The sequence below is a fragment of the Jatropha curcas genome, chromosome 1 (genome assembly GCF_041381405.1).
Source record: "Jatropha curcas cultivar XTBG-Jc1 chromosome 1, XTBG_Jcur_1.0, whole genome shotgun sequence".
Taxonomy (NCBI): domain Eukaryota; kingdom Viridiplantae; phylum Streptophyta; class Magnoliopsida; order Malpighiales; family Euphorbiaceae; genus Jatropha; species Jatropha curcas.
In genome coordinates, this window is record NC_143151.1 from 36106 (window position 1) to 58280 (window position 22175).

Consider the following 22175-nt stretch of genomic DNA (forward strand, 5'->3'; position numbering starts at 1 on the left):
AAAGTACAAAGTTCATTTCTATGTAGTCCATTTATAATTTATCACCCATTTATTGTTAGAGGATAAAAAAAGGAAGAATCCAAACTTTAGGCAAGCCAACAGATTTGCGTACCTCTTCTTCATTAGCGAACCAGTTATCGAGAACTTCGCTGACAATCCATCTATAATGACAGAGTAGAATGCTTGCGGCGTTTCTATTTACTGAAAGAACATTAGAAATTTCTGTTATATCATCCTCTTGACGTTGCTTGATTTCGGCTTCTTTCAGTATTGTGTAATTTTGTTCCGGCCGATCATCGATGATCTCCGGGAAGTAGTCATCGTCGGGATCGTTTTGATGGTTGTCGAACTCCTCGGCGTTGTCGTCAGAGAAATAATAGTCCATGGAGCAGTCGTCAATATAACGTATCCATGCTTTCTGGCTACTAGCAAGGGGTTTTATAGATAATGAGAAAATAATTAATTTGTCCTGAGGTTTAATTAAATTAATTAAAACATCAAGTAGTTTGACAATATTAATTAATAATCTTAAAGTTTATCTCCGTTGAACCACTTGGTCTTTTCGTCCATTTTCTCCAGATTTTTCAGTTAAAACTGTAAAGAAAGACTAAAATACCCTCACACTTAAGAAGGATAAATAATTAATTCATTCCTGAGGTTTGACCAAACTAATTAAGTCATCTCTGCAATTTAATAATATTAATTAATAATCCTCGAGATTTACTTCTGTCAATCCATTTGATTATTCCATCCATTTTCTCCAAATTTTTTCATTAAAACCTTCAAAAAAAGACTAAAATACCTTAACATTTAAGAAAAAAAATGCTAAACTAACCTAGGTTAGAATTTTCATTTGTCTTGGAAGGAAAACGAAGAGTCAGGTATACATTAATTATTTGATATTCACCCAAAAAAAATTTTTTGATCAACATAATGTGTCACTTTAATATCTTGAGCCACCAACAAAAAGATGAAAAAAAAAATATACATCGAGTTAATTTCAATAAAAATAATAGGCATTTAATTTTAGGTATTAATATTCAAGAGAACAAGTTATTTTATATACTCCATCACAAACTACAACTAATAAAACGAAGGTAGGACCATAGGAATAGTAAGAAAATTTTAGAAAATAAATTAAAAAAAAAACAAGAATTCTCCATTTTACAGAATTCTAGTTATAAATGTGATAATACTTAATTGTCATTCCGTTATAAATATTCTCCGTTTTTTCAGAATTTTTTTAAAGGTTTTGACAAAAACTCGGGAGAAAATAAACAAAATGATCAAATGGTTTGACGGAGATAAATCTCATGGATCATTAATTAATATTGTTAAATTGCAGGGATAACTTAGTTAGTTTGGTCAAATCTCAGGGACGAATTAATTATTTTCCATTCTTATGTGTTAAGGTATTTTAGTATTTTTATAAGTTTTAACGGAAAAATCTGAAGAAAATGGACAGAAAGACCAAGTGGTTTGGCGGAAGTAAACCTCGAAGACCATTAAATTAATATTATCAAATTGCAGGGATGATGATTAGTTTCCTATTTTATTGTTAAAATATATTTATTTACTAAAATAGATTATAGCGAAAGTTATTAAAAAAATATGTAAGTTAATTATAAAACCCAAAATAAAAGGTATATGATGATTTTTATAAATCAATTTGGTATACAAAAAAAGTAAAAACTAATGTATAATAAAAACTATATGAATCAATATGTTGAAGAGAATATAAATGATGTATTTTATATTTAAATTGTTATTTTAAAGAGAGAAATAAATATATCAATTTATTTTCAATAAGATATTATAGTGGAAGATATATAACTAAAAATATATATTTTACTATATGTATAAAAATCACTATAATTATCGCAACCTAAATAAAAATTTATACTTTAATTATATAAGTAAAAAAAACTAAACGAATATAAAAAAAAATAGCATATAATGAATATAATCAACATACATCGCACGTCACTAAAAAAAAAAAAAAAACTAGTCTCTTAAGATATAGGAGCTAAGCATGACAATGCACCCTTCAACATGATCGGAGTAAAAACTTAACATTGTTAAAGAAGTGGATTGGTAGTAATTTTACAACTTACATGGAAAGAATGACAAATTTTAGTAAAATATTAAGACTTGTATATGTAATGTTTATAATGATAATTTTTTTTATTAAATTAGATTTGGAAATAAATTCTACCTTCAAAAATATATTGCAAAAGATTTTTTTATGGGAGTCAAATAAAACATAAGAATACTGCTACTCCATTTATATTGTTTTAAACATACTTAACTACTATACTGGAAACAAGAAATTTTCATTTATATTTTCTTTTGCTATAAAATAAAATCACAACATACTAAGTAATCAACTCAAAATTCATAAAAATCTGGGTATGATCATCGTAGAGGCATATGATCTAAATTCAAACGACAGAGAAGATAACCTGAAAACAGATGCATGTTCTTGACAGATTTCCACTTTCAACAGGCCAGGGAAGAGCAAGACTAAAAAGGTGCAATGACTGCTTTGTCGGAATAATACTTATCTCAAGCCAAGTTGTAAACTCCAATAAAAGGCATGAGAACACTCCCCATCCACAGTTTCCCATCCTTCTCTTCCACTTCGCTGATTGCTTTAACAACCTTCCCCTGACTGTCTTCCAATATCTGCAAGATCTTACCTTCTGGGCTGTATTTTACAGCCACTGCATGAAGCCGGCCCCCAATGTGAAGCAGGTATTGAATCTTTGCTGATATTGGAAGCTTGAGCATGAACATTCTCAGTTTTGGGTATAATGCACATATGTAAGTGTATAACGATCGGCGGCAGTGAACTGCTACCCAAAAGTTACCCTCTTCATTTGTTCTGACATTGTCAGGAAACCCTGGTAAGATGGCTAATACTTCTGAAGTCCCTGCTTTCTCGCCCTTCAGCCAGTACTTGCGCAATCTGCATTTACAAATATTGAATGAATACCAATAGAGGAGAAAAGTTGCTGCATTTGCAACTGAACATGGAAGACTGATTCCAGATGCCACAAAATGATTCCTGATGGCATGGCACATTGAGCAATAGAGCTTTTTCTTTTTCTTCTGAAAATGATGATGTAAGAATTTCTTTGGAATATTATGAAGCATGAATCAAAACAGACTACTAAAATTTGAACTTACTATCTTAATAGAGTGAAGATAGTAATTGTCCCAAGAGAATAGTTGCTGCACTGCTAAGATGAGAATAAAATAGGAATATTCCCATTGAATGGGGAGCACCAGCATTATCTTTGCAAAAACGAAAATTGCAAAGCTACAACATACAGCAATTAAAATGTAACGCCAAAATCTAAAACCACCATTCTGACTGCCCAAGGAGGTATCAATAACAACTTTCACAAATGTATGGAGTTGTTAGATCTTGTTCTTATGAGGTGCATGAGTGTCTGTATCTATCAAATTGATATATAAAATCTGTGCTAGACAAACTCAAAGCAACAGAACCGCCTAAAACAAACAAGAAAGCATTATAAGGTTTAGGACAGTTCAAATAACACCAAACACAGTTTCTGGCTTTATAGAATAGCATATATTAAAAGAAAAGAAGAATTACCTGCCAATGGATCCTTCACAGAAGACAAAGAAGGTACCATCCTTGCTTAAGGACAGACCATTTGGAAATTGAAGATTCCTCACAAGGACAGTGGTTTCCTTTGTAGTTGGATTGTACTTTAGAACCCTCCCACTATCATCCGCAGAAAAAACCAATTGCATGAAGTTCCTGAAAGATATTATGGTGTTACAACTAAGGCATCAATAACACATGATAACATTTAACAGAAGGAAAAAAAAAAATGCAACACCAGGCCAGGAGTTCCACATGAGGCTATTAAGTAAGTTTAAGATAATATTAGATTCTGCAGACAAATTGGGATAATATAAGTTGTTGGACATACTCTAATTGGACCTGAAGGAAGCAAGTACCAAAATAGTATTTTTAAAAACTTGTAATCTTTGATTCAAGTGTGAAGTTAGAAAACTAGCGGTAGTAAGGTCTAGCAATCCAAGTTGTTGAAAAGAAGCAGCAGGGATTGCAAGATAAGAATTAGAGCTCCAAAAGAGAAACTCAGCATAGAGATGTGTCATGATTACAAATCTAGACGTGCTCTACTTTGCTTCAAATGGGATACCCTCTTTAGTAAAATTTCTTTTCAACTGCATTTTATTCTCTGCAACCCAGAATTAAGCGGCAACTTATTCTAGCATCTTCAGTATTGAAACAAGATAACCAACTCCTTGATATATTGTATCATGTTGATAAGTTGCATTTCAATTGTCCTGATAGAGTTACATAATTAGGTTATTCTCAGCATCCTGCTCGTGCATTACAGGAAAATAAGTGCAAACTTCAAAATGCTTTGATTAGATGATGAAAAGAGCAACAAAAACTAACCTCCTCTGGTATTGAGTACTGCTATCTGTAAAGTAAATGTTCCCTTCATCATCAATGTCTAGATCATTGGTAAACCTCAGTGGGACTCCTTCAGCCTCAGTTGTTAGTGAAGTTGCCGAACCACCTTCTGGCCCCACCTTCATCAGTCCAAGATATGCATCAGCAATGTATAAATCACCGGTTTTCTTATCAAATCGAAGCCCTAAAGGCCTACCGCAGATGTGTTCATTCTTCAAATAACTCAAAGGCGAAGGTTTTGGATCACATATTTCTGACCTGAGACCCAAATAAGAATTGGAAAGGAAAAAAAAAAATAGTCAATAGAATAATTTAAATGATAAATAACTAGTAACTACAAAAACAGCAACAACAATTTCTTTAGCAACTAGTGGAAACCAAAAACTGGATCCAAACCTGGGTAGTAGCAATTCAATGGCTGGTCATCATGGAAAATTGAGGAATTATATACGATTATTATGTACTATCTTTTCCTAAAGCATTTTGTCAATTTAGTTTATCAATCAGTAGGAAGAGAACCATGAAAAGTATAAGAATTTATAAAAACAGATATTTAGCTAAATATCATCTAGGCAACCATTTGATTAATCAAAAATAGAATCAATGCATCCATTTTGTCCTTGCTCATCGTAGACAACTCTCTCTTCCTCCATATTTATCGCATAGTATTAACTACTTACAATCTGCAGCCTTTGTTGATGTCAATTAAATTGAAATCAGCAGTCATAAGTACTCTCTGGATTCAAGTTTATAAATAACTGAATTGACAAAAAAATTTACTAAATAAATAATTAGTTTATAGCAAAAACTTAGAATTTAGGAAAGAACTGACCTATTAGATGAAGTGTAAGCGAAATCAGTCCATTTCTGACCATTCCAGAAGACAATTCTGCCATCCGCAATACCAGTGTAAGGCCCGCGGCCAAGAGGGTCAAAGGCGATACTCTCAGGGCCTTGAACTTGATTCAAGAACTTAATTTCAGATCTTTGGAGTAAGTTATCTTTGTCTTTGTCAGTAGGAACAAGTGACCAATCAGGCATGTCAACTTTGATTGCCTTGAATTCTGGAAAATCTGAGATTGCACTGTGCTTAAATGGGTCGATACCACAGTACAATGCTAAAACGAGGAAGAGTCCGGCGAGAATTCCGGTGGGAGTCATTGCCGGTGCGGTGAGAGATGGGCGAGAAGGCCAAGGTGAGTTTGTTACTGAAAGTAAGGTCTACCACCTAACCAGAGTTTGATTTATAAAGAGAGCTTCCAGCATTGGGATGGTCGTTTGAAAATAGTATTTGAATGAAAAGTAACCATGCTTTTTGGTTCCCTATTGAAGAGGGTAGGTGTCACCATTTAAAATTTTAAAAATTATTATTTCCTCTTTATATTAATTGAAAATATAACTAATCCATTCCTTTATTTTAAAAAATGAATTTTGCTTCCATAAAATCATTTAATTCTTCCGTTTTAATTTAGCTTTTTTTTTTTTGTGCCGTTTATGGAAAAGACCTAAATAACCTTATAGTTAAAAGGACAAAGGGAAGAAAAAAACGCATCCCAGGAACTCTCTTGTGTCGTTGAGCCAGTGGATTCGCGCCACGTACAAAACAAGAAGCTAGCAAATCAAGATGACAGTACTAGCAGAAACCCACGTATAGAAAAAGTTCCATTAATACTTCAAGGCCACATAGACTCAGATACTTCAATCTAAGAGCAGTTGCAATCAGGTTCATATTACATGGTAGAAACAATAACTACCCGCCAACAGAGAAACTGAAGCAAAGACTAGCGGCCGATTGAGTTCATCACATACCCAGAAGCAAAGCTCTCTATTTCTGGTTTTTTTGGATGTTAAGGGTACTTTTTCCTTTATTTTCTATTCCCTTTCTTTTGACCGATTTTTTCTTATTGAATAAACGGTAAAAATGGCTAAATTAGGATGAAAGGGTCAGATGATTTAATGAAAAGAAAAATCAAAGACTACAAAATCATTTCTTGAAACAGAGAATTGGAATAATTTGTATTTCCAATTATGTAAGGATGAAATAGTAATTTTTCTTTTAAAATTGGTAGATAATTTTGATTTTGGCGCATGAGATCACGCACATGAGATGATATAAAGTTCTCGTGAATAAAGTCAGGCCGACTGGCGAGTTCGACTTGCAGACGTCGGGGGTTACTGTCACACTGATCGGGGTGAGCAGATTTTGATTCTAAGCAATTTGATTCAATTTGGTTTAGTTGAATTACCAATAAAATTGATTCGTGAAGAAAGCCAAACTAAAAACTAGCTAAATTTATTCCTCTAGAAATGTAAAAATTTTGATTTTAATATATTCAATTTAACTATTCATGCTTCTTCATTTGAGTTTGATTGTATTTTTAAATTTTGATCCCTTATTTAAGTCAGTGGCGATTCAATTCCATTGAACTAAATGCTCACCCAGACTAAATCCTCTCTATTCATGCTTCTTTACCTTAATTCTCTCTTATTTTTTGTAATGCCACAAGCAAAAGCTATTTGCCAAAATCATTAATTTTTTCTAGATTACATACATAAATGCACTGTTATACTTTTTACAAAAAATTTTGTAACATCTTTAATGTTTATTTTAATTGATTGGACACTTTAATAGGGTCTGTTAAATATTTTATTTTACTCATTAAATACGTCAATTTGTAAAATTAGATCAATTAAAATTTTTATTGATTAAAAGTTGAATTAACAATTGTTCTAAAAATCAAATCGGATCGATCGGTTTAATCAGGAACCGGATTATAGTCCTTTTCAAATTGGATAATAAAAATAGAGACTTCAAAATCGGGGAAAACCCAATGAAAATCAGCTAAAAATCAGTAAATCAGATTGATAATTAATATAATTGATTCAAAGTATGGTCTCTTAAAACATATGGGCATACTGATTTTTTAACTTTTGGGCTTCTTTATTTATAAGCCCAATCAAAATAATTAAATTACCCAATTTGAAAACTAAATGATGCAAAAATAATATTACATTTTATGGTAATTGTAACGCTTTCTGTGTCTGAAATAATAAGTTTACCGTTGTGTAAATAGTACCACCAGTCTAGAAGTCCGTATTATTTTGGTCCAGAAAAATTACTATAACGGTGACTTCGGCACCGAATGTGGCATCTGCTGTTGGATCTCTCGGGACTGGGCGGTGGGTGTTACATTTATTAATTGAGTTTTTTTTATATTAAATTTGCTCATATTTTTATTCTTTTTGTTTAATATTATTTATTTATTCTTTTCGTAAAGCTAAATCTGAGCATATTTTTTTTGTTTAATATCAAATTTTTTTAACCAATATTTTCAAATTATATTTAATAAATATATTTAAAAATATTTTATATAAAATTTTAATTAATCCATATTTGAATTTATTTTAACTCTCTGGTTTAATTATTATTGTCTTCATTGGTCTAGTGACCGATTTGATTTTCAGAACACATTGGCATTAATCATACATCTAAATAATAACTTTAAAAATTACTATTGTTTTTAGTGTAAAACAGTGTGAGGTTATTTAAAAAGTGAATCCACGGTGTCACAAGGTCGATTTTAAAATCTTTTGCACCACAATTTTTTTTTTTTCAAAATTTAAAGATAAAATTATAAAAGAGTTTATTTTGCTTTGGCTATAAAATGTATTATCATTTGTACTACAATCTTCCTGATCTTGCCAGGTTAGATGCCGAGAGTACGCGGTGAATTTACTTATTAATCTAACAGGCATTATTTTGCTTGAGTTTTAATTACTTTTATTTTTATACATTGTTTCAATTACAAAAATTTGTTTTTCATTCCATTTCAATAATCGTTTATCATATTTATTCGTTTTGTTTACATACATGTTATAATATTTATAATAAATTATTAATATTTATTCATTTATATATATATATATATATATATATATATATATAAAATATTTTTTTAATAATTTATTATTATTTTTATTATATTATAAAAAAGATGGATTACTCATATTAAAAATATATATATATATATATATAGCGAGTAACGTGAATGCATGTTGTCGAATACCACTAATTACGTAAATATGCTATCAAGCCTTTCAGATGGTGCCAGGTGGCCGTCTATTTTAATTCAGGTATTTTTCTAGTTTTTACCGTTGTGCATCTAAAAAAAAAGAAAAAGAAAAAAAACCAATATAAACATTTATTATTTATTTTCCCTCCTTGAATCCTCCACAGGAAAAGAAAACGCCATCTCGCTCTTTCACGCCCACATCATCAGCACTTTCTAAACTCTCTCTCTAAGACAAGCACACACACTCGCTCTCTCGAATGGAGAACGGTCTATCCGAAGATCCATCTGATTCAACTCAGAGACCCGACTCCGACAATGACCAACGCCTCTATTTCGTACCTTACAGGTCCAGTTTCTCATTTTATTGGGATTTGTTTGCTTTCTAGTGCATGCATTTTCACAAATCTGAAGCATAAATTAAGCATGGAGCTGTCAATGTGAGATCAAGGCCTTCAAAAATGAAATTATGAGAAAATAAATGGAAATTGGATTAAGTTTTTCAAATCAAAAGGCATTCAAGATTCATTTCTATCTTTTTTTTTTTAATTATTAACTGTGATTTCTTAGTATCCAACGGGAGAATCCTCGTCGATTTTCCTTTTTTTTTTTTTTAATGTTTTTTTTTTGCGACATGTTGAGCTTGCTTTTTGTGATTTAGATTGAATTTGTGAATGACGTCTTTTAGGTGGTGGAAAGATGCACAAGATTCAACGTCATTGGGTGAATCTGATGGGAATAAGGGGATTTTGTATATAGGAACTTCAGGATCTTCCTATGCGGGTCCAATGAAGCTCATCAACAACATTTTCAGCTCGGATCTTGTACTTAATTTGAGGAGAGGAGAGGAAGCTTCGCAGAATGGTGAAAATGGTGAAGTGGGTGTCTCAGGACGAGACTTTGCGTTGGTCTCGGCAGAAATGTGGTTGAAGGCACTCAAATGGTAAGCTTTCTGAATTGGTTTCGGCAATTCTTTTCACTTTCATTCCCCAGGTCATTGAAATTTGTCATGTTGTGTAAGAATTATGGATTCATGTGTGAAGAAAAAGATCAAATTTTGTTTCAGGTCCAAATTCAAATTTTTCTAAGAATAAGCTTAACAGAAGATTTAAGTTTGATGCCATTTGTGGTATAGATGGCATAAGCTTTCTATTACCAAACATTTAAACCTATCATCTTTGTTTATTTTGGCAATTGACTTGTATTTATAGGAAGACTTTGTGCTTCCTAACATGTAAAAATCCCATAAAAAAGTGTATTCAGAAGGTTATAGTGACTGCTTATACGCACACTTGTCTAGTGATAGTAATGAATCTATTTACAACTTTTTATTCTCTATGTTCTCTTTTAATTGCCCAAGAAATGAAAGTTGCTTAATGTATTGCTGTTCTGGTTTCCTTTCAGGCACAGTGATTCAAAAGTTGCATCCAAGTATGGAAAAACCTTTTCTGCTGCAGAAGATGATATGTCAGACGTTTATCCTTTACAAATGAGGCTCTCTGTGCAGCGGGAACTGAATTCCTTAGGTGTAAAAATTACCAAAAAGGTATAATCATTTGCCCAATCCATGATTTTCTTTATTAGCTTTCATAAGACATGCAATGCTGGAATAGCAATATGTTTTTATTATTTTGATTAACTAGTCTGAAATAAGAAGTTATTTTGCCTTTTCAATCTTGGATATGACAAGATAATAATTTTTGATTGGTTATTCAAAAGTTTATTGGTCAAAGTTTAATTCTTAGTACAAAGGAGAGGCTGTATGTAGGTTAGGAAGAGTTTGATTTTTGGATACAGTGATTATGTAAACTTCTTCGTGTTGTTGTTTTTAGATGGAGTGCAGCTTTAGGTGCAGTGGTCCTGGTCCCTATGCTGGCTTTTTCAGTGAATACTGCTTACATACATAAAATGGAAATATTTCCCTCCTGATAAGAGAACAAAATGAAGATGTATCTGTACAATAAAATTAACATGTATCTGTATCATTATTATTGATAAAATGGGGTGTCTGTATGTGCACAAAATAATATGATAATCTACTAAAAATGCTTTTCTCTTTTAGCCTCCCAAGGACACAGTAACAGACAGTGCCCAAAGTTTGCATGAAATCTATACATGCTTAAAATTAAAAACCAAATAGCCTATATTTCAAACAGAACATTATATACATAATAAAAAATGTAACACCAAGTCAAGTCCTAGGGTCCACATTTAGATTAATTTAACAAACTATGTAATAAAAACAACTCCTAATAAACTTGACCCATCACCAAAATCTTACTGCTCATGATCTTATCATGAGCCTTCTGAAATTCAATAATGAAACGACAATCTAGTGCTACTAATTTGTCATCTACAACATAACCAGGTGCTGATTCTAAACTTCATTTCCCGTCAATGGACTTTGTTTGAGAACTAGAACTAAATAGCCGACGTATATTCATAAGATCTCAGTTAAAATCTTATATTAAGTGATGGGACTATATGTGCTTAAAATGCTTGAAACTTAATAAAACAATCTTTTTTAGAAACTAGAGCAATAAAAATCTTAATTCATTCCCTTTTTGACTATCCAATTGGCAAATGCTTCCTAGAAGAAATTTTCTCGAACAGCATCCTACTGTTGCTAGGAAATAGAGAAAACACTGAAAAATACCCAGATTAGGAGGTGTTTTTCTTCACCTCAGGAATTGTCTACCACACCTTGTGCCTTGATGCGCCTTTCGCCTTTAATTACTACGTTTTAATTATCTTAGATGGTATTTCAAGTACTCACCTTACAGTTTTCAGGATAATTCAACTGAGCTTTTCAGAAGAGCCTGCAAGATTTTTACTGCTGATTCTGAGGCGGTTAGTTAGAACTTTATCCAACAGATGGAGTTGTTTTCTTTTTCCTTTTTGGGTTTCGAGCAGTGAAAATTAACTTTCTAACTTCTGTTGCTGTGCAGCTGCGCATCTGGGACTTTTCTGGTCAAACTACCCAATTTTTTGTAAATGACAACAAGTCTCCGAAAGACTGTCAGCGTCAGTCAGATCAGGAGGTTAGCAGTAGATACTTCAGCTTACCTTATAATTACTAATGCTATAATTCACTACAAAGACTTGCTAGTCCGACATTAGACCGGACTTTAAAAGCCAGTGTTTATGTTGGCGTTTTTCAAGGAAATATACTCTGCATGTTTTGCTAGTCTTTAGATATATTTGAAACTGAAAATCATATTATTAGAACTGCTGTTTCGGATCTGTCATACAGCTTTCAAGTTAGCATCACTGGGCACTAGGGATCTGCTAGCAACAATCCCCAATCTAATTCATCATGAATTTTGATGTTTGACCTTTGAGACAAATAGTAAGCCTTATAGATATTTGATGTGGATCCCTTGTTGGTTAGTTGAAAATTAATTCTTGTAATGTTGCACTTGTTGGCTGTGAAGTTAGTGTATACAAAGATCATTTCACTGGACCTTTTAAACTTTAGATTGCTTGGGAAAAGATATGAGAAAACAAGACAGAGGATGGACATCCATTTCAAACCACTCACAAAGTTTTGGGCAGCATAGTTGCTCCAACAGGTGAAGTGACCATTTCAAGCATTTGTTGAACAAACATGTGTTCATTGTGGGACTACGGCATTACTTTGCATTTAAAGCATATGTTTACATCGATATTTTTGACCCTAGATTATACAAGTCATAATGCAGTCAACCGGAAGCTAGATCTTTAGAGGAACACCTTAGAAGCAAAAAGGCTTAAGCTTAACTGGGGAAAAACAAAATGTTTGCATTGCAAGTTATTGTGGAGAAGAGTGAAGATTGTAATTGTGTTACCCTAAATAGGGTAATAGTGCCTCAAGGCACACATTTCAAATGCCCTGGAATTATTATTAAAGATGGGGGAAATGATGTGTATATTGATCATCAGATTAAAGCAGAATGCATGAAGTGTCAAAATGCTACCGGAGTCTTGTGTTATCGCCAAATTCCAATGAAGCTTAAGGGCAAGTTTTATTGAACTGCAATTTGACTAGCTATGATTTATGCCATTGGGTGTTGGGCAGTAAGGAAAATTCACAAACAAAATGAGGATGTTAAGATGGAAATGTGGCAATGCGGTGTTGGACAGAATTGGAAATGGTTGTAAGTGAGAAGGCAGTGGCATCTATCAAGGGAAAAATGAGAGAAAGAAGGTTAAGGTGGTTTGTCCATATGTTTGTAGATAGCCAGAAGCCCCCTTAAGGACAATAGAGCATCATGAAGTAGATGAGAGTAGGAAAGAGAGAGGAAGTGATTATGGAAGATCTACATATGCTGGGTCTTTCTAAATAAATAACTTAAACCCGAGTGGGATGGACGAAACGGATCCATGTAACTGATCCTAACTATCTTGGGACTAAGACCTAGTTGTTGTTGTGGTATTATTGACCCTAGACGAGTTTTAATAGCTAAGGATCTAAGTTTTCAATGGAGAGACATTAGCAAATATTGTACTTGTCTTCTAGCTGGGAATCCTTGTAGTGAAATCAAATAAAATCTCTTTTTAAAACTATTTATCATTCGTGGATAGTTTAGGTTCGGTTTATATTTTAGCTAATTCTTTCTCACTATCACTATTTTTTCTACAGATTGTTTTGGAGTTACAAGTTTATGGACTGTCTGATAACATGAAATGCAGAGAAGGGAAAAAGGATGATGCCACTGTACAATATTCTAATGGGACACATTCTTCCGGAACTTCAACAATGATGAATGGTAGTGCTGGCAGTATTAGCACCAGTATTTTTCGTAGTAATTCTTCATCCTTCTTTGGAAAGTCTGGAGAAGCTGGCTCATTGGGATTGACAGGATTACAGAATCTTGGAAATACTTGCTTCATGAATAGTGCCATTCAGTGCCTAGCACACACACCAAAGCTTGTAGACTATTTCCTTGGTGATTATGGTAGAGAAATAAATCATGACAACCCATTGGGCATGGATGTAGGTTACCATAAGTTTTAGTTCTCTTACATTAATTTTCTGATGATGGTATCTTTTTCTGTAGTGAGCATGTTTTTGTAAGGAGTTTTACGCTGTTGCAGAGTATCTGCAGAATTAAGTCTCTTAAGCTGGTTGTTTTCCCCAGGGTGAGATTGCCTTAGCATTTGGGGATCTATTGAGGAAGTTATGGGCTCCCGGAGCATCTCCGGTGGCACCAAGGACATTCAAGTCAAAGCTTGCTCGATTTGCTCCTCAGTTCAGTGGGTTTAATCAACATGATTCTCAGGTTGCTAAAATTCTCTTGTTTTAAAGGATCTCTCTCTCTGATTCCTGTTCTATGAATTGTAGCATTACATATACTTGTATTCTAAATATGATGAATCTTTTGATATAGGAACTCCTTGCTTTCTTGTTGGATGGACTTCATGAGGATCTGAATCGTGTGAAATCCAAGCCTTATGTAGAAGCCAAAGATGGAGAGGGCAGACCAGATGAAGAAGTAGCTGATGAATATTGGCGGAATCATGTGGCTCGCAATGACTCTATTATTGTTGATGTCTGCCAGGTTCTCATCTGTTTTTCTATAATTTCTTTTTTAGTTTGCTAAGTTGTGCCAAGAATAGGAATATGAGTTTGAATTGATTATATATGTTTCCTCATTGTACTTCATTGCAGTTCCTGCTGAGCTTGCAACAGAATAGGATTTTAATTTTATTTTTATGTTGGTTGTTCAGAAGAATCAACCTATTATTCAGAATGACAAAATGAATTAAGACATATCCATGAAGATAGAGATTTATAGATTAACAAACAATATTGGGATTTGCTATGAAGTTTGTCTTGAAATTGACTCCAGCAATATCCCTGACAGATCTGAATATAGTGTATCTATTGTCCCATGTAGCTGCCTTAATGTTGTTTTTGAATGAAGAGTGAATTGATGGTTAATTTTTAATTGCAGGGTCAATATAAGTCAACATTAGTCTGTCCAATTTGCAAGAAGGTATCGGTTACATTTGATCCATTCATGTACTTATCACTACCTCTACCTTCAACGAATACACGGAGTATGACTTTGACAGTTGTGAGTACTGATGGAAGTAGTCAGCCGTCTCCATATACCATTTCTGTGCCGAAGTATGGAAAATGTGAAGATCTTACTCGGGCTCTAAGCCTTGCATGCTCTTTAGGGATTGATGAGACCTTACTGGTGGCAGAGGTACTCTTCAATATTATAATTTCTAAAATCTGTTATATTAGTTACATGTTTGTATATAATTGTTTTATTTTGATACCTGAAGCAATATGGTTCCATATAGGTGTACAATAACCGCATTATACGATATCTAGAAGAACCGGCTGATTCTTTATCATTGATTAGAGATGGTGACCGTCTGGTTGCATATCGGTTGAATAAAGACTTGGACAATGTCCCTTTGGTAATATTTATGCATCAGCATATGGATGAGTAAGTTTTATTTTCTTTTTAGCAGTCTCTATGATTTTTTTTTCCATGTGTATATCCAGTCAATAACTCTAATTGATTTTGTTATGTCAGGCAATACATCAATGGGAAACTTACTTCAAGTTGGAAGGCATTTGGAATTCCTCTTGTAGCACCAGTCTGTAATTTTCAAAATGGATCTGATATCCGTAATTTATATATAAAATTGCTTACTCCATTTCAAAAACCTTCTGATGGTACCTTGAGCAGCTGTGATACCCTTAGTAGCACTGCAGTTGAAGTAGTTACTGGAATGGATGACACTAGTTCTGCTTTAGGTGGAAATGCAGATCCGTCCAGTGTAGAAGGGGCCAATATTTCCTCAAATTCTGAAGTACAGTTTTATTTGACAGATGAGAAGGGAACAGTTAAGGACTCTGAGATAGTAATGAATGAACAATTACCAGTGGCGGGAATGCCCAAACGATTTAATGTTCTTGTATGTTGGCCAGAAAAACATATTGAACAATATGAAACACGCCTTCTTAACTCGTTACCTGAGATTTTCAAGTCTGGCTTTCTTGCAAAGAGACCTCAGGAATCTGTTTCTCTTTACAAGTGTCTTGAAGCATTTTTAAAGGAAGAACCTCTTGGACCAGATGACATGTGGTGAGCATACATCATTTCTCAAAATTATAGTCTTAAATAATCTCATGTTTAACGAGCTAGATATATTTGAGAAGGATTTGACAGATTTTTTATGCTTTATTAACTGGAAATATGGTTTTTATCATTTGAATACTTCCAGTTGGGTGTTTAGTTATCTCTTCAAGAGATCTTCCTTGTTTAATTTGTACTCATTAAATTATTCAGTTAACTTTTGAAACCAGGGGCCCATCATCATATTGCCTCTTTGTAGTATATGTTTCAGAGCTTTGGCATTCAAGTTTACCTTTTTTTTAATTCTCTCTCTCTGTCTTTTTTTTTAAAATGTCTGTTGCTCTGAGATCCTTCTCAGCACTTGTTCAAATTTTATGTCGAGTCTTGGTATTGAAGTTTACTTTGTTTTTGTTATGTCTGGTGCTCTGAGATCCTTGTTAGCACTTGCTCAAATTTTATGTTGTATCTTTGTAGTATATTTACTGCTGTATGTAATTTTAGGTTCTGTCCAAGTTGCAAGAAACATCGGCAAGCCAGTAAAAAATTGGACCTTTGGAGGCTGCCAGAAATTCTGGTTATTCATCTAAAAAGATTCTCTTATACCCGATTCATGAAGAACAAGCTTGAGGCATATGTTGACTTCCCTGTTGATGATCTAGATTTGTCAACTTACATATCCTACAAAAATGGCCAGTTATCTCATCGTTACATGCTTTATGCTATCAGTAATCACTATGGAAGCATGGGAGGTGGCCATTACACTGCATTTGTCCATGTAAGTTGTGTATTTTCTTACATTTGTTTTGTTCATTTTTACCATTTATCTCCTCAGTTTCCTTAATGACCTTGGTATTTTAATTCTCCACTCCCCCACTCCTTTTCAGAAGGGAAGTGTAGGGTGGGGGTATAGTGGGGTAGTGAGAATCTGTTTTTTCGGTTTTTTTTTGTTTTGGGGGGGTGGAGAGAGAGAGAGAGAGAGAGAGAGAGAGAGAGAGAGAGAGCCTGTCGACACTGCTCCATATGTGTGAGGCAGGCACATCAAGAGGATTGTGGCTTCTTAATTACCAATGAATAATCATTTTTACGGTACCTTTATTATGTGTTTCTGTTCAGCTAATGGTACTTTATGTTTAGTTTAATGAATCATTAATGTTTGTATTGAGATGGATTATCACATATATTGGAGCTCTACCTAAGTTGGAACTGAAACTAATATGCTAATAGCTGTATTTTTAGTTGGAATAATAACCATAGGATCTAACCATTAGATCACATGCAATAGTTTGTAGGATTATGTTGTTTTCTGGGATTAGGAATCCAAATCTACTAAATTAACCTGATAATCATGCTGAGGATTTCATTAACATTCAAGCTTAACTGGACGCTTAAATAAACTGCTTTTGCTTTTTAGCATTTATCGTTGCTTTTACTTTATGACAATGTTATTGTTAATTCTCTTACACGGTTGGTCTATTGTTAAGATATACAGTCTTCCACTTCAAGAGGGCCTTATCTAGTTGATTGATGGGTTTTTCTTAGTAGGCAGTATCATAGCTTCAAAATCTTAAATATTTCAGCTCGGGGTGTGTGTGTGTGTGTGTTTGTGCGTCTCAAGAGTCAAATTTCACAGTTATCATGAAAGAGGAAAAATATGTCAATGACATGTGATTTAGCATGAAATTGAAGGCTTACGAAAAATTATCCTGAATTGCAAAAAATCATTGCTTATTTGACTTTTTAAAATTTGACTATATAATAGTACAATCTCAAACGTTGTAATTGTATTTTTTATGATGTTGTAGCATGGGGGTGACCGGTGGTATGACTTTGATGATAGCCAAGTTCATCCAATCAGCCAGGACAAGATAAAGACTTCAGCTGCTTATGTTCTTTTCTACAGAAGAGTTTTAGAAGCTTAATTTTGGTTGAGAATCACGTCACATAGAAAGTAGATGGTTAGTGAATTTATTAACATATTGCCGTCTTAGTCTTATGAGTTCCGTCTAAGAGGGTAGCATTCTTTTGTTTTTACCATTATTTAGTTAAAATTAATTAGATTTAACAAGCATGGATGGAAGGGAAGGGGGATTACAAGCTTTGAATTAGGTGCAGAGGAGGATTGTATCATAGAAACAAGTTGAGAAGTGAAACACACGAAAACAGACCTTTCTTATACCTGTAACCTTCGGTGAGAGAGTTTTTTGTAAAAGGGGTTTGCTTTAAACCCCCACTATGAAATTGTATTTTTTTTCGTACTCATGTATAACTGTTGTACAACTGATGATTGATATACTGGAATCATTTGATAAGCATTTTCTTGGTTATTAAATTCAAATTTGGTCATAATAAGTTCGTTGTTGCAGAATCTATTGTCTTACCAAATATCATATGCAAGGTCTTTAAATCAAAGAGCTAAGGTAGATCACAATCGTCAAGGCATATTGTCAATTTGTTAGTTATCACCCAGGAGTTTTGGATCATATGGTTTTAACATTCACAGTTTTATATTACTATGTCCTGATGACGGAATAGCAAGGCACTATTTTAACAGGAACATTCTGTTTATGTTGTTCAGTTTCGTTCTCCATCTTCAATATGGCAGGTTCTTGCCATTACAAGTCTGTCTGGTATGTATTTCACATGATAATTCACTGCTCACGAAATATATGTATATGTATATAAATGATATGTACAGAAAGGCACACCGACGGAAGCATCCAAGTGCCGTCTCAGTTAGGCTTTCTGTTTGATATCATTGGTGATTTAATTAGACACTGTTCGAGTTCAAAATTCATCTGGGCGTTGAAGATGGGTTCCATTTGATATTTACTTTGGGTGGTGGTAGTCATTGATGAAATTAGACATTCAAATTATGGTTAATTTGTTCCTTTAAGAATTCCCAATTTACGAAAAGAAAGCAATGGGCAAAAAAATCTATGGTAATGCAGGATGAGACTGAAGAAATCCATATACTTTTCTCTTGTAGCTGGAATTTAGTAGGATGGACCACATTACTTCTCTTTCCATTTTTGTGTAAGATGTGACCTTACTATCTTGATAATTGCAGTCCCATAGTACATTAACACAGCTTGGACTTGAGGACCACTGTTTGCTTGGTTCACATTCTGCTCAAAATCCTATGGTTCTTACTTGACTTCCTATGCATTTCAATCAAATTAATAAGTACTTTCCAAGATGCCAATTGCAATTCCTCTCAATTCCATTATTAAACAAAATCATCCACTATATTCTAGATGTTCTAAAAATCTAACCCTAAATGGGATAAAAATGTAAGAGATGATTTGGTTTCAACTAAAGTTTTTTGGTACATTAGAAATTCCAGAAGGGCATATAAAGCTATTTAAAGTCTTAAATTGTTGATATTTGATACTTGACAATTAGTCCATCTGCTCATACATTACAAGAAATTTAGTAACTGCCCCGGGTTTCATGGACGAACTAATTTTTAGCGATGAATTTGAATTAAGTGGATGATTAAGGGTATCGAATGATACCGCTAATGATTAAGGGTATCGAATGTTAACACTAATTTCTCTCAATTTTACTTATAAATTAGTGATGGATTACCGACGAAATTTATGGATGGATTTTAAATTCAATAAATAAAAAAAGAACACTCATCTTGTAATCATGAATTACCGAGGAATCAACCGTTTAGGATTAAGGTGAGATTCAACTGGTACTTGACTTGGTTACGTTTCGATGGCAAGAGTGCACATGCATGTTAGTTGAATGTAATATTGAAGAGGAAGCCTCAGCCAAAATAGAGAAAACTCTCAAAAAAGTACTTTGCACTGCCTTTGAAAAATTGTTTCTAAGACTTGAAGCAAGCTTAGATAAGTATCCGTGCTTTGGTACTGGTACACCATCAAAGCAGAGAATGAGAGAGTCATGGGTGTATCTTTTGCTATATTACATGTATATATTTATTCATTTTTTCTTATTTAAAATTTGTCATAGGCCAAATTTAACTCCACGAGGTACGTACCTCGTGAGATACTCTTAAACAAGTTAGCCAAGGGGTTCAATTAATTCTCCGCAAGCCAAAACGTAATAAAATGTAATATCAGCTAGCAAGCACTTATGCAATACATATATAGCACAATATGGCTCTTGAGAGAAAGTAATGGGGGAACAACGAATCATTCTAATTGATAAATCAAAGTAATATGTGAGATTTAACATATTGCATGGCTCTGTTTTCACTTAAAGAAAACTTTGATTTGGAATTTCTTTTTCCTTTGCGTGGATAATATAATTCTCAATTACATATATAATCCAAACCAAAGTAGTATTTAAAATATTCCATGACTGGAATCTTTATGTACCTAATTAAGAATAATTAATGTGGACATGCTTCATCCACCCTTAAGTGTACAAAAATGTTTCCAAATTTTGTGATAAATGTTTAGAACTTGCGAGGAAAGAGAGGCTAAAGCAATTACTTGAAGAACATGATTAAGAGTTAATTAAAGTTGTTCACTTGTTTTAATTAATGAGTAGTACTAATTACACCTTTACGAGAAGTAAATAGTAATTAATTAAAATGGGCCATGCATCAACATTCCCAATTTTATCTTCTTCTCTTTTCTTCCATTTCCTTTCTTTTCTTCTGTTTCTCCATTTTCGTGTCAAAGATTATAGCACTTATACTAATCAGTTTCAGAGTACTAACCAATACAATTTTTCCACAAGCAATAATAACAAAGTATTGTTACACTGTCAATTTCATCAAAATAGAATCGAAGACTAACCAAAACCAAACTCACGTGTTCAAATATTAATTGTTCCTTTCCTGTGCCACAATGACCAAAAACCCATCACTTGTTTCATAATTTTCCAATTCTAAACTATTCTGGATTTGATTTAAAGTACACCATTTAAGGGATAAATAGAATTAAATTAATTTTTAAAATTTTGTTTATAGATTCTAAAGAGTTCACCATGAAATTGTATATATTAATACAAGAAAATTTTATTTATTCAAGGAAAGGGAAAAAGCTAGCAAGACCCACAAGATCATCACCAAACTCCCATCTATTGATTGGTATTTGCTCGTAAGAGCATATAAATCATTAGTAAGAAATGCATGAACATGGAAATGAACAATTTATACATATCTAAGATGTAGGCATGGAGGTGTAGGACACTTTGTTAGGACTTTTATTATACAGATGCACTTCATCTCTCATGAATCCTCTCCACCACCATTTCAAATATTTGTGGGTTCCACTTGGTATTAGTATTCGGTGCAATGCATTTATAAGTAGTACCCGATAAATTTTGAAGTAAAACTACCAACAGAAGCTTGGATAAATAAAAATAGACTGCATCCCTGTACCAACTCATTTGTCAGGCTAAGAGTGTACCCAGATACCATTTGATCCGAGCATACATTGGTAATATTATTTTTTTACCAAAGGGACATATGATAAACGTTTAAGATTAGCCTATTTAAATTTGAGAAATTAATATTATAGAATTACTACGGTGTTTCAAGCAGTTGGGGGAATTTAATCTATCACTATATTTCATATATTGAGACACTTTCAACTTCACCTCTTTCAATATATTCCAACCGAAGAAATTTCTTTTAAGAGAGTTGATTGGCGAAAAAAATAATATGAAATAGAGAATTATCATTTTCGGTCGGTAAACTTTGTTATTGCTTCATGTCAAATCATGTGCCTTGGAATAGCTGGTTGATAAAGACGAGTACTCCATTTCCTTATCAATCGAGGTTTAATTTGGTTGGGAAGCATTTTGGTTGGAATTATTTAAAAAGTAATTTTAATTATAATAGGCTAATGTAAGAAAAATCAAATTTTGTCAGACATAAATTGACTTCGAGAATACCCTTTTCACAATTGATAACCAAGCCACAAGAACCCGTCCTATCTTGGACACGATAAGTAAAAAGAAAAACTCAGGAGAACCTGAACATACATAGAAGAGTAAGAACATTGTTGAGATAAGATGATAATTTCTATAATCATAAATTAGCCTACACAAAACATAATTGATCCTCAATATACAAATTAGCCTGATTGTGTGGTTGAAGATTAAGGTGCTGTTACCATATTTTCTTGTATTATAAGAACAGCATTTATTAATGAAGAACTTTTCTGTTGGCTGATTTTGAAAAAAGAAAAAAAAAAATGGTGCACTCTATTATTTGTGATACACTAATGTATACAAAATACAAAATATTTGGAGGCGTCAAAACAACACATGTAATATTGTAAATGGGAAAATCCCCAATTTATCTCCAGCATTGATGTTATCAACGAGAAATATGTAATGTCCCTACTCATATTTCTGCACCTGCTGATACTTCTGTCTTTCAGACCGACACTCCTCTCTTTCTATTGCCACCAGAGAAAGAAAGCCCCAGCTAGCTTTAGCCCTTCCCTTTCTCTTATTAATCTAAATAATATATTTATTGTATGATATGACATTCCAATCCAAACATTTATAAAGTCATAATATCATCTATCTTTTCTGGACATGTCCCACGCACACAGC

General features: G+C 33.3%; 2 protein-coding genes across 3 annotated transcripts; one reads left to right on the forward strand and one right to left on the reverse strand.

The window, feature by feature from the left end:
* Window positions 1-2373: 2373 nt before the first annotated feature.
* Window positions 2374-5769, reverse strand: LOC105629386 (Calcium-dependent phosphotriesterase superfamily protein). The gene is made up of 4 exons (XM_012210980.4): window positions 5313-5769; window positions 4463-4738; window positions 3623-3790; window positions 2374-2968 (listed from the first exon to the last, which is right to left on the reverse strand). The coding sequence occupies exons 1-4, from the start codon at window positions 5639-5641 to the stop codon at window positions 2566-2568; spliced, it is 1176 nt and encodes a 391-aa protein (XP_012066370.1). The 5' UTR covers window positions 5642-5769; the 3' UTR covers window positions 2374-2565.
* Window positions 5770-8701: 2932 nt separating this feature from the next.
* Window positions 8702-17978, forward strand: UBP8 (ubiquitin-specific protease 8). Of its 2 annotated transcripts, XM_012210978.4 has the most exons (13): window positions 8702-8899; window positions 9239-9493; window positions 9955-10096; window positions 11341-11400; window positions 11499-11591; window positions 13172-13525; window positions 13671-13811; window positions 13920-14090; window positions 14487-14744; window positions 14845-14993; window positions 15084-15638; window positions 16131-16404; window positions 17432-17978. In XM_012210978.4, the coding sequence occupies exons 1-13, from the start codon at window positions 8811-8813 to the stop codon at window positions 17546-17548; spliced, it is 2658 nt and encodes an 885-aa protein (XP_012066368.1). In that variant the 5' UTR covers window positions 8702-8810; the 3' UTR covers window positions 17549-17978. The 2 variants fall into 2 exon arrangements, with proteins under 2 accessions (XP_012066368.1, XP_020533098.1); XM_020677439.3 differs by lacking the exon at window positions 13172-13525 and having other exon boundaries at window positions 8703-8899.
* The last annotated feature ends 4197 nt before the right edge of the window (window positions 17979-22175 follow it).